At 42.7% G+C, this 13791-nt stretch overlaps 1 protein-coding gene across 8 annotated transcripts in view; it reads right to left on the minus strand.

Annotated features, from left to right (window-relative positions):
* The window catches only part of LOC107385885 (dedicator of cytokinesis protein 3), a 200199-nt gene extending 188583 nt beyond the window's left edge, over window positions 1–11616 (minus strand). For 3 of the 8 annotated variants that reach the window (XM_054732399.2, XM_054732394.2, XM_054732388.2), the window contains exon 1: window positions 10785–11610. In XM_054732399.2, coding sequence (XP_054588374.1) covers window positions 10785–10821 — 37 coding nt within the window. In that variant the 5' untranslated portion in view covers window positions 10822–11610. Of the gene's footprint in view, window positions 1–10784 lie in introns of all 8 variants that reach the window. The other 5 variants (XM_070549540.1, XM_070549539.1, XM_070549538.1 and 2 more) reach the window with 3 other exon arrangements.
* Between the last annotated feature and the right edge of the window lie 2175 nt (window positions 11617–13791).

Genomic DNA, 13791 nt, shown 5'->3' on the forward strand with positions numbered 1-13791 from the left:
TTATTGTTTTATTACAAAAAGTGCATTTTATGATGAAATTTATGAAAAAAAACAGGAATTTCTTAATATTTCGCATAGAAAAATACCGCGAATCGGTGAAAAATACCGCGAATCTGCGAATTTCCCTTGAATAAGGCTCCAAAGAAAAAATCCGCCAAGTCGTGAATCCGCGATAAACGAACAGCGAAGTAGCGAGGGATCACTGTAGTGTTGTTTTTGGCCAGCAGAGGGCTGCAGATGTGTGTCAAATATGAAACTGGTCAAGTTTTTCATTCAACAATCACTGAGATCAATGTTAAAGCTCTAGCTTAAATTAAAAAATGAACTATCTGTTGTTCCTTTAAATTTCAAACACTTGCAATTCCAATTCCCAGAAGCAGAACAGATATTTACAGTAAACCATCAAATGTAATGGCTCTGTAAATCTATTTCACCCACAGACTGTCAAAGCTGCGTCCAACTCAGCTCTTTGACCTTCAGTAAAGTACCCCCCCCCCCCCCCCCCCCACATACACACACACATACAAATGTTCAACCACTCAGTGGAGCCTATTACCAGCCCATTATTGTGTTTCAATGGGATGCTGTGATGCAAGCTAGCCTGCAGGCTGCACGTTAAAAACATGCACACAGTCCTACATAAGTCCCTCTCAGCTCATAAATAAACTGACCAGCCAAAGTACCACATGTAAATATACACTTGGGACTGAATTAGTCTCTAAAGGATTTGGCTGAAATTATATTTTTTCCTACATGAAATAATTTTAATACCCCCACTTGCCTCTAGAGCAGGTCAAACAGGGACTGACTAAAACTCTTCGATCCAGCTGCAGATCAACATGTGATGAAAGCGTTATTCGCTTTTAAAACAGCACCGAGAATGTAACAGCATCTTGCACCGTTTGCTAATTAGCAAGTAAAACAGCTTGGAAGTCAATTTTGAGACCTTTAAAAACTACTTTGTGGAAAAAGATTAAAACAACTGCAGTGATGCAACTTTCCACTCAGAAATCAAAGTCAATATTTATCTTTTGTTCTGTGCAGCAAAAAATCTGAGAAGTAAGCTGATGTTTCTTTTGATTTCATCACTGACGTCTCCAAGGTCCAATTTTCTCTGTGTTACCACTGATCAAACACACACACACACACACACACACTCACACACACACACACACACACACACACACACACACACACACACACACAGGCTGTGGAATGGAGCAGTCAGTTAGCATTGAAGGAGGAAGGTCCTGGAGTGTTTATGTGTCTTCCATGGGTTAGGCAATATCTGTGTGAGCAAAGTCTGACAACAGAAAAATAACCTCTTCCATATCTGATCTAAGGGTAAAGAAAAGTCAGTAATACATAAAAAACAATGTATGTGAGGACAAAAATTACATGTATAGAGTAAAATAGTGAGCTTCCTCATGGCTTCAGTCAATAACGGAAAAAAAAAATAATTACGATGAACTGATGTTAATTGAAAGGGCCTGAAACTCATCCTCAGTCCAATATGAACTGAACAGAAACATGCAGATGAGAAACCAGAGACCGATGGAAGGAGCAAAGGAACGATTACATCTCTTAATAGAATTTCTTAGTTAATTATTCATCACATAAAAGGAAAGCGTGATGGAAGAGAGGTAGAACGCAGCAGGGGGTAAGAAAACCACAGTTTAAGTTGAAAAAAGAGTGAACGGGGAAGAACGAGGAAGTGAAAAGTTGAAAAATCAAGAAAGAACTTAGAGGAAAAGCAAACAGAAAAATGAGAGATGGGGGAAAAAAAAGATAATTGGACCATTGCGTTTGCCCCCAGCCTGCAGTGTCAACCACCATTTGCGTCTTCTGTGCAGGGCAGCAGTTTGGTTCAGAGTAAAAACAGAAAAAAATCTTCCCTCAGCAACACCGTAATAAATACAGATGCGGAATAAATGAGGAGGCGTTTTCTTAAGCCTGGTGACTGAATAAGAAACTGCTCCTCTCACCTTGGTGTCCAAGCTTATTAATACACAGCCCTGGCTTTTAGTGTGGAGACACGGTGGAGCGTGAATCACTGCTCCGATAGTTGAATGCATGGTGGGCGGTGAAACAATACAACGTGCAGTAGGCGTGGGGTCATGTGTCAGCGGTTCAGAAGGGATGTCTCCTGAATTAAGTAGAAAAATGTTAAAGTGTTATTTGACTTTAAACATTTTTCCAAGCTCCGACTGAAAATGTTTAACCAATTTTCCAGAAGTGTTTTGAATCTCTTCTTTCCTTAAAGGGCTTGTTCCCATAGAAACTGTGTAATATTTGGTCTTTCTGAAACACGATTGGTCAGTCAGAGTTGCACACGCACGTAAACATTTTCAACTCTTATTGTATCAATTAGCCGCAGAAAGTAAACGGTTGAGAAAACAATCAGGCCAGAAAAAGCCTCTTCTACATCACAAGGAAAATCAGTTTTCATGGCCCCGCCCACGTTGGCTCGGGACCACCCACTAGAGGGAGAGAGCAGAGTGCATCTCAGCCAGTAGAAGCTAACTGGTTTCATTAGCAACTTCACAACATGGCGGTACACGTTCAGGTTTGTGTTACTGGGGAGATGAGACGTCAACACTAGGAGAAGAGCGACTGGAGGCAGCAGAACAGTGGCATCGCTTTTAGCCAATCAGAGATGAGATGTTTGCATGCCATAAATATTAATGAGCGAGCTTCGTATTCCTGCCATTTTTTTACCATTCCACTCCTCCAGCTAACTCCTACCCCTTTAAATGGGATCACCAGAGCATTTTTCCCACAGAAAATGACTCACAAGGCATTCATTCATAGTAGCAGCAGAGTTTTTAAAATAATGAGTGAATGAGAACTTCAAGCAACTTGTACTAAACAATAATTATAAACCCCTTTTCCAACAGTCCTGATTCATCTGGGATCTTCAAACAAGAAATTTGTGGGATTTGATCATATTTCAACCGGCTGTAAGACAGGAGGACTACTGAACTTGTAGATCTCGTTCAATAAAAACAGAGACAAGCTGGCATTACTCTGCAGAAAACGGAGCTCTGATGTCAGAAACAGCTGGCAGCCTCCTTACAATTGGAAAGGGGGGCTCATTGGAAAGAAAGGCAGTTAGATTAAACAGGAATACAAAAATCATTAAAAAGTCATAATTTAAATGTCAAAAGATCAATAAAAGCACATTTAAGGCAGCTTTGCCCAGCTGATGGCTCTGTTTACGGTACGTGAGCGACAGGTTAAACTAAACCAGAGGAGCAGGGCTGGTTGTGCTGCTGCTCCGTCTTCTGAATAGGAACTGAAAAGTTGGCTTGTTGTTAAGATGTCGGTGGAACCGGGGTGTCCGCGGAAACCAAGCGTAACCATAACAACGGTGGATCTCTCCTCCAGAACGTTGTTGTGTTTAAGACCTCTGAGGCACATGGATACTGACACGAATCCACACACGCATACACCCACCAGGAGATGGCCAGTGAGAGCTGGAGCCCACATCCACAGCAGGACTTTGAGACCGGGGACAGCCTGAGTGGCTTTATTAAGGCATGCACCCAAATAGGATGTCACATCGGTCCTTAGATTTGGCTTCTTACTGAAAATCACAGAAAAAGTGATCAAATGAGGATGTTTATCAACTTTATTTAAATAAAATCTCTTCAATGATTTGTTTCAAAATTTGTTTGATAAAAAAGCCCCAAACCCAAATAAAGACCCAAACTGTTTCTACTGGAGGACAAGGAGGTCCCACTGGATGCAACACTGAGCCTGATCACAAAAAACGGACAGAGCAGATTCTTCGGAAAGCGTGTGGAGCAGAATTCACTTAGCAGCCATCTGCTGAGTGAACAGTCAGAGATGTATACGGCTGCAGGCGGCAAAAGAGCTGAACTAAAAAAAGAAAAGTTTGAATAAAATACAAATGAACTAAGTGTTACTGTTAGAAGAGAGCATGAGAATGGACTACCCACCATCTGCTACCGATCACTTCAGTTTTCCCTTTACTAATGTGGTTTTAATCCACTCATCAGGACAGAAATGAAAGTTCTTCAAGCTTCCGTTTCATGATCTGCAACTATTGTAGTGAAGAACATCAGTTTTCACAAAAATACTGAGCATTGATTTACCTATATTGGCCTGAATATCTCCACAAATCTAAAGCTTTTGTACTGAAATATCATTTTAAGTCGCGCTAATAAATATTGCCCTAAAGTGTTGCCCTGTTGTTGCCCATTCATCCATCCTCTTCCGCTTATCCGGGATCAGGTCGCGGAGGCAGCACCATAAGAAGGGAGGTCCAGACTTCACCCTCCCTCCTCTCAATGTGGAGGAGCAGCGGATCTACTCTGAGCCCCTCCTGGATGATCTAGCTTCTCACCATATCTCCAAGTGAGAGCCCAGCCACCCTGCGGAAAAAACTCATTTCGGCCGCTTGTATCCATGATCTCGTTCTTCTGGTCACTAGTGGTCATGGGTGAGGGTAGGAACGTAACTCGACCGGTAAATTAAGAGCTTTGTTATTATAATAAACACATTTCTGACATTTTATTCATTTATGTTTATAAACAATTGATGCCCAACTATTGTTTTAATTCTTTTCTAAATAAAGCCTAGTAGAAAATGACTAATATGCTGTGTTTAGAAAAGAATTAAAACATTGGAAGGATTAAGCAGAACAAACATACAAAAGATGATACCCGACTCATACGTATATCTACGGGCCAGATGTTTCGATTGTGGTGTGGTTGATTTCTTTATATTCATGGAAAAATTCTATAAAAATATCTAAAAACCTAAAAAGGAATATCCGGATGTGTTAAAGAGGCACAAAGATGGCGAGAAACAAAAAATTATATAAAAAAATCTGGAAGAAAGATCAACAACAACAAGATGAGATTACATACAAAACTAAATAATGATTTAACACCTGTGTGTGGCTACGGTGGCTTTTAATCAGGCTGTTTTACAAATAAATTCCAAAACTACATAGTAAGAAACTGTCTTAGCTACAAACCTCAGCTGCCGGCATTAAACTCTAAAACTTTTACAGTGCATTAAACAAACCTACATCCTAAATCAGAACAAAACTATAATCAACCTAGAAAAGCAGCAGAAACAAAACTGTTTTACTTCTGAGCAACAGTAGAGACCATTAAGATCAATAACAAGCACTGCAGTGCTCCCCCGAAGTGGAAATAAGTTTATCATAAAGAAAAGTAATGAAAGAGCTCCGTCGTCCATCTATAAGGGGCGTTAAGCTCAGAAGTCCTGGTGCTGTAAACATAATCCTCTTGAGCCTTTGGTCGTCTTTTCCCCCACAGCAGCGAGGACTTGAACTTTTTTATGGACTCGGCTGTTATTGAACAAAAATAACATGTTGGCAGTGAGTGATGGGGTCCAGCAGCCAGGTGCTGCTGGTGATGAACTGCCCGCCTCCACCTGAACACCCTGCAGCACCACGACCTGATGAGTTGGGAAGTGTACAAACAGTGAAGGCAAATAAGGAACGCTTGCTCTCTCCTCCACTTCAAAGAGTGATTAGATTAGTGTTTCAGCACCACGGACAGCAGCCAGAATCTAGGATTTTACCCTCGAAATCTTTAAAACGTCACATTTTGACCTCACCAAAAGAAATAACAGCGAGAGGTTTTGTGACAAATGAGTCAGAAACGGAAGTTTAAATCAGAAAAGGGGTTGAGTTTGTTATGTCAACACTTCTGTGGATGAGGCCCATCCTGATGACTGAATCACCACCAGGTTTGCATAATTAGTCTGGGAAACTTAATGTGATAAATTGAAGCTGCCAGTTTACGGGGCTGAAGACTGACCTGGTTAGAGTTTAGCGTCTAGGGAAAAGTTTAATCTCTCACCAATTAACTGTTTGGATCCTCTGAGAATATGTTTATTACAGAAGCTCTATGATTAAAGCTATAAATCTGGGTCACTAAACACCAACAGCCATGGAAAGTGTAGCAAAGTGCCTGAGGGCCACACTTTAGCATTTTCAAAGTTCAAATGGAGTACAGCAGTGACCGAGCAGGTAGGGACTGGCATTATCAGTGGGTGACGGTTTAGTTTTAGAAGAAACATTCCTGTTTATTTTTTGTTTGTTTGTTTTATCTGCAATGAATCATTTCTAACTTGTCCACAAGAGCTGAGATGCAAATAGTTTGAAATGATCTGAAACTTTCCATCAGTTTCTACTTTTTATAAAACAAGATGCCAATAAGATAAATGCTTCTTGTGTTATTTTTAAAGGCAGACAAAGACATTTTTTTCATATTTTCAAACCATTTTCTTGAGCCAGTAGGAGCTAAAATGACCCTTTACAGGGTTAATGAAGTCTCTCAGCCCCCTCCCCCTCTTGTGAGCAGGACACCCCGTTCATCCGGGCCGCCGACTTGAAGTCTCACAAAGCCACGCTTTGCTGGACCATGTTTACACCTCAGAACAGATGAGCTATACCTGGTTAGCATTTATTGTAACGTGTTTATCATGGTGGAGCCTCAGGAGAAAACAATAATCTGATCAAGCTAAAAAATAAAAGAGCCCCCCACCACAATCAGGAGTTTTCAGAATCACAAGAGCTCAGAGACACGTTTCCTGCATGTTTTAGATCGTGAACACAGATGATTTTTCTAATTTTGTGACGAATCGCTCCATAGAAATGAATGAAGGCTGGGGAGACCTTTCAGCAGTTAGATTAAGTATGGGAGCCAATCGGTGCTCCTGTGTATATAAATGAAGAGATGTGTGCGTTTGGCCTGGGAAGGTAAACTGCTTGATCGCTTTGTGAAAGACGCCAACTTGATGTTGTAAAATGCAAAGTATGTTAAATTTGAACATTTCAAATGAAAGAAACGAAAGGAGAAAATAAATTATACGTGCTATTTACATGCAACGGACAGCATCTGGAGACTTTTCATTCCAGAAGAGTCCAAAACAACTTAAAGCGAGTCAACTAAATCCAGGTGATAATGCTCCAGTGGCTTAAAGCATGGGCTCAGCCATTACATTCAGATGTTAAAAACTCAAGCACAGATCAAGGAGAGTTTCAGTTTCGTTTTCATGACAGTGAGTTAAAACGGACACTAGGGGGTGCTAAAAGCAATCCAAAACTGCAAAGTTTCCCTTCAAAGAGCTTTTAAAGCTCATGAGACCCAAAAGGCACACGCAGTTCAGGAAATGAATGGCTATGTTTAGCCAAGAGCTGAACAGCTGCTTGGTACTCTAATGGCTGTAATGTCACTGTAAAGGCTGCATTTAAACGTGGTACCCCAACAGTCATGTTTCAACACCATCTGTGAGAGCAGCAGGAAGGAGACTGCAGGAAAAACTCTCCACCTCAGTAAAAGAAATATGACAGACAACATCACCGTGTATAAAGATGGACTAAGTTATGAAAGAGACTCTGGAGAAGGAAAAGTCTGTTTCTAATAACAATAAAATGATTTCCGCAGCTTTTCTATTCAGTCACGTGCTGACAAAATGGGTGAGAACGAGGGAAGACCAAATGTATAATTACTGATTTGGGATTTTGTGAAACTTAAAACGCTGATTTGATTTAAAGTCTCCGTCGCACAAAAGTGGCTTCATCTTTTTATTTTTTAAATAAAAGCCACATGTTTAACAAACTATGAACTCAATGTTGCCAAGTGGTAACTCAAATCAACAAGCCCTTAGCCAAGTGGATGATTTCACTTCCAAAATCGTCAGATTTAAGTTCAATTAAAAGAAATATATATATTCCATTAATTATTATTCTTTAAGAGAGACATTATGTTTTAGTTGTTTCCCTACTCCAACACACGTAATTCATTGTGTGACTCATCTCTTCTGCAGCTCATCAAGCTCTGCTGAAGCCTGTTAATCACTTGCTGATTGAAACCAGGTGCTGAAAAGTAGGGAAACAACTAAAACATGCTGGATAACGGTCCTCCAGGACCAGGATTGGGCAATGCAGGGATAAAGGTTGCAGGGTGTCCTATGGCCAGCGGGGGAAATTACCCAAAACTGTTTATTCACTATCAAAGCGCTAGAATGTATCAAAATAAAACGATATTTAACAAACAACGCAAATAAACCACACGAGAAATGTAATTAAAGACTGCTGAAAAAGGTCTGACAGAGTTCGTGCGCTTGTAAAAAAAAACGTTTTTCTTTTATCGTCTCAACGTTCCAAATCCAAAGGTTTAACAGAAGCAGCAAAATGAAAAGTTGGTCCAGGAGAAGTAGGTCAGAGTGACAAGGACTACAAAACACACCAAATTAGGGACATCCTTCACACAACAGCTCCATCATCTTTGTCATCCAGCAGCACGTGGTCCAGAAGTTGGAACCAGTTCCGAAGGTTCTGGAAGCAGCCCGGCTGAGGGCTGGGTTAAAGGTCGCTCCACTGAGTGGATCTGAACTGTTATTTTCTCTTCTGATGATAATTTTATGTTGAATCTAAAGAAACAAAAAGCTGTGGTTATTAACGTTTAAGGTGTGTTTAACATAAGGACGTCTGTTTATTTGTCCATCCCTCCACCCCACCGCCTGTATGCGTTCTGTGCCGAGTGTGAGAACTGTGTGGTGTGCAGTGCAGCCTTGGTGTGGGGGGGGGGGGGGGGCTGCATTCAGAAAACCTCTATGGCGCCACAAAGCTGCATTCATCCAGCTGAATGGCTGTTTTCTACAACTAGGCACTAGTCATCCCAACTCCATTGGAGCAACTCTATGAGTTACCACTCTCCCAGCCTTGGTATGCAGAGCCTGACCCAGCAAAAAAACCCGTCACAAATGGTTGGATTAACAAAGACACATGTATCCCATCAGAGTGTTGATACATGGCTCTTCAGCTTCAAAGGAGGAGGTTTATCTGGATGCATTACACATCCATCCCTGAATTCTAAATGTTTAAATCTGGATTCGTGTTAACAGTAGCAGCTTAAACAGACGAAGCAGCAGACTTAAACCAAGCCTGTTTGATCAGAGCTGTTCCACGTTTAACTGAATGCAATAACTTCAGAGCATGAGTGTTTCTGGTGTCCTTAAGCCAGGGGTCTTCAATTATAATGGTCCAAGGGCCACACACAAAAACAGACCCAGTCTGACTGAGCGCTTCCAGCAGAAACAATAATGAAATTATGAAAATAATAACGTGCGTTTGGAGGAGCGTCCTCTGATCCTCTCACTTGTGTGAGCAGACAATCTCCCGCTCTCTCTGTCTCAGTCGCTGATCGAGCGAGAGGAGCGCGCCGCGCAACAACCCGCTCAATTACCATAATTTACGGCTCAAATCCAACAGAACCGGTCGGGCTGATTCGATTCGGGTTCGGTCTCAGGTTATAACTCCAGAGCTCAGCCCTGCAGTACCACATAAAGGCAGATCAAAGTGTCCTACCCGGTAAATGTGGAGAACACTGCTCTGACAGATTTGGACGCTGCGCTGGTGCCACCGTTAAAATAACACAACTACATTCCACTATAATTGATTACGGTACTCTTCTATGATGCAAAATCGTTCATGCCCACATCTCATGCATTGATTATTTGATTATTTTCCTCAGCTCTATCCTACACCTCCTGGTCGGCCATCGGGGGTGGGGGTGCGCGCGGGGTTTGGGGGCCACAAAGAGAGGGTTCGCCGGCCGGACGTGGCCCACGGGCCGCCATTTGCAGACCACTGCCTTAAACCATCAGGACCGATGCAGCTTCTAACACAACAAATCAAGAGGAAGCTACAGTTCGCCTACAAAGACAAAGGGAAAGACGTGTCTCATTCAAATTCCACAAATGTCTCTTTCCAATTAACAGAGTGCTGAAGTCATGATTCCCCACATTGACTTCCTGTCAGCAGAGACCTTCTGCTTTCCCGCAGCACGTATCAGTGTAGAGTTTCGCCTCATCGGTCACTCAGAAAAGCCCAGACAGCTGTCAATCGATGGATTCAACTTTCAGGGGGAGGAGGAGGATGTGGTCTGTAGACTTGTTTCAGATGTAAATGTTGGATTGTGAAAAACTAGATTTGTTTTAACATCTTTTTAAAATAGTCCTACCCAATTTAAATTTGTAATTTTACAAAATCCTCCAATGAACCCGCCTGGGCACTTTGTGGATGATTAGACAAACGCAGGAGACAAGACTGTGCAAATGGACAGCGTTGGTGATATGCAGTTGAACGAAAACCTAACCTCAGCCTCTTCTGATGATTCCACATAAAAAAAACCTGATAATAAAACTGCAGATTGTTTCACTTTAGACCTCAATAATAAAGAATATGGTGACAGAAATAAGTCAAAAGCATGTAAAAAAAATAATAGCTGCTGAAATGAAATCTGACCAAAATCATTACAAAGTCTAAACCTGCAGCTATATAGAAGCAAAGATGTGAAAATAAAAAAAAGCAAAAGGGAAGCAGGAAGCCAGCCTCCAAGTATCAGGCAGGCTGCTTTGTGCATGAGGATGGGGTGAATGATAGACCCAGAGAGAATAATTGAACTGTGGATTATTGGCTAATAGACTCTATACCACCAACTCTCATTTGAAACCAATCAGTGTCATTATGGTGCAACACACTATCTGGTAAATCATTGCTGGCTCTGCGTAGTCTCCTGCATCCTGCTCCTCCTGCATCCTTATTATTATAAATGACTGCGTTCATTTCTCACGAGATCCACACCAGAAGAGATGACAAGTACAGCAGATCAGGGTGCAAACCAAACTAAAACAACAGGAAGTGATTCATCTGGGCTAAAGTATCCGTTCACCTCAGCCACAAGCAGGCACCCAGAATAAAATGATAAACTCACCAACACCGATTTTCTCGTCCTCTGTCGGTGTCCACATGATGCCCCGCTGGAGACAAGAGCACAGTCCCGACCAAGTGGAGTCACCCGTGGGGTCGCTTCATGGATCTCACCCGGAGAGGGGGCGAGACAGAGAAGGGAGCCAGAAGTTTAGGTGATGGGAGGAAAAACTCCGATTTAAAAATGTTTACGTGTGAAAGTTAAACTCTCTATCCCGTCGCGTAATGTTTGTCCATCTCTGATGGAGACGCCATGCGTCATGGAGACATCAGTCCAAACGGGAGATTCGGTTCTGGAGCCTGAGAGGGAAACGGCGCAGCTCCTGTTTTTTGTTTGTAAACCAGCGTGAATGACGCAGATATCACTTTAGAAAAGCTAAATCAAGTTCTGTTGAGCCTCGTCGAAATGTCCTGCTCAATCTTCCAAGTCCTCGTTTGTCTCTGCCACCTCTGACTGAGTTTGTCCCGCTGCGGGTGGGTCCGGGAGGTGTGAAGCCTGTGGTCTGGAGCAGGAGACTCCGCTGTTTGCCCGCTGCGCCACCTGACCACCGAAGGCTCTGTCTGGATGACGCACTAAACTATCGCAACCAGTAGGGGATCCTTCATGATTTAAGTGTGTGGGTCGGCGTGGCGCGTCCGTTCCGACGCACACACGCACGCGTAAAAGGAAACGCGGGATTGGGGGCCACGGAGGCAGGCTGGGGTGCTTCCAGCACAATGTTTGATGAAAACATTAGATGGAAAAGATTCCAGGAGATCACGTGTTACCCCACCAAGCTGTGAGTGCTAACAAACATCCTGTAGGACTGCAGACTGGTGGCTCTCCGACACAGCTTCAGCTTCAGCTGCAAATGTTTGTAGAATTGCGCCACCGTGTGGATCCAGCACACAGGGAGTTACTGACTGCGCACAAATGTCAAGGGGCACCTGACCTTACTGGTCATATTTCATCAAATCTGACTAGTTTCACGTGACAGCTGTTATAAAAAACGCACTTCTCAAATTCAACTCGGAAATGTAAGAAAAAGCTGTTAAAAAATAAATATTTTACTCGTGATTTCTGTGGAAATCTGATTATAATTAAATGTTTTTGACAGATTTGTCTCCATTGTTAAATTTTAGTTTTTAGAATTAGTTTTGCTGGATTTAAAAAAAATGCAGAAAACGGTCAAACTAAACACATTTAAAGGTAAACTTTACCCATATTTGTAAAGTTGAGGAACAATGACAAATCATTTAAAAAATCTGATTTCTGATTTTAACGGGTCCCTCTGAGTGTTTCATGCAGGCTGAACATGAAAATAGTCTCCTACACCTATCTCCTGCATTAGCTTCTGATAGGAAACAGACGGTGAAACTGTATTAGAAAATCCTGACAGATCTCAGCATTAGCATTAGATGTTAGCATTAGCGACTCCACCATACAGCAGAACTGCTCCAGGCTTGTGTTATTTGTGGAAGTAAAACATCAGCATTGCAGAATACAAGGACGGGTGTGTGCAGGACTAATGTGACTACACCTGCTATGTTAGTCAGGAAGCTGCTGCAGCAATCTGTCACCTTTGGTCTTTAGCCTGGTGCACTGCACAATCAATCGATCAAAGCTTTATTTATAAAGCGCCTTCCGCAACCCTGTCAGGAAGCTCAAGGCGCTGAACATGGTACAGTAGAAGTACAAATATAGTGAATAAATCAAAAATAAAAGCTATTCAAATTACAAAATACAAATTACAAAAAAAGGTGAAACATTATAGTACAGGACAGATGGGTAAAGCAAGGGATAGAGTGAACCAATGAAAACTGTGAAAGAAATTCAACGTAAAAGAGGGCCGAATCAAACATGTTCAGGAAACACCAAGCAGAGAAGGTGTGTTTTTAGGCGACTCTTAAAGACTGGCAGAGATGGGGACAGCCTAACTGAGGGTGGCAACTGGTTCCAGAGAGACGGTGCTAGGACTGAGAAAGCCCGGTCCCCGCGAGTACAACACCTAGAACGAGGGACAGCGAGCAGGCCTTGGTCAGAGGAGCGCAGAGCGCGTGATGGGGAATGTTTGTTCAGGAGTGTGGCTAGATAGGGGGGAGCCCCACCCTGGAAGAAATTGTAAACAAAGACGAGGATTTTGAATTGTGCACGATAGCAAACCAGAAGCCAGTGCAGGGAGGCCAGAACCAGACTGATGTGGTCCCGTTTCCTGGTCCCAGTCAGGAACCTTGCTGCGCTGTTCTGCACAACCTGTAGGCGACGCAGTGATGACTGACACAACCCTGCATAGAGAGAGTTGCAGCAGTCAAGCCTAGAAATTACAAATGCATGCAGTACCCGCTCCAGGTGGGCTCTCGACAGCATAGGCTTGATTTTTGCAAGGCGTCTCAGGTGAAAGAAACTGGACCAGATCAGTGAGTTGATGTGAGCCTCAAATTTAAGTCCAGCATCAAGTTTCACCCCAAACTGGTAACAACTGGTTTAGAGTAGGGAGAAAAAGGGCCAAGATCAACATAATGACCCACATTCCTGCTGTTGGGGTGAAAAACAATGAGCTCTGTCTTTCCCTCATACAGATGCAGATAGTTGGCCATTAGCCAAGACTTCACCTCGTTAATACAGGACACAAAGGACTGGATAGAGTGACCGTTCTCCTGACACAATGGAGAGTAAATCTGGCAATCGTCAGCATAGAGATGGAATGATAGGCCATGTTTACGAAAGACTGACCCCAGAGGTAGCAGATAAATGGCAAACAAAAGAGGACCAAGGATCGACCCCTGCAGGACCCCCCGGTGGAGCCCCTCCCAAGAAGAAAAAACATCACCCAGTTTAACGCAGAATGTCCTGTTGCGGAGATATGATCTAAACCAATCCAGAGCTGACCCTTTGATCCCAACCCATCGTTCCAAGCGATCGAGTAGAACACAACCAGTGGGCTTTGATCACTGGACCTCAGGGACCTGCTGGGGATGTAGGGACTGAGAAGATCACCAATGTAAGATGGTGCTTGTCCATGTAAGGCCCT

The sequence above is a fragment of the Nothobranchius furzeri genome, chromosome 3 (assembly GCF_043380555.1).
Source record: "Nothobranchius furzeri strain GRZ-AD chromosome 3, NfurGRZ-RIMD1, whole genome shotgun sequence".
NCBI lineage: Eukaryota > Metazoa > Chordata > Actinopteri > Cyprinodontiformes > Nothobranchiidae > Nothobranchius > Nothobranchius furzeri.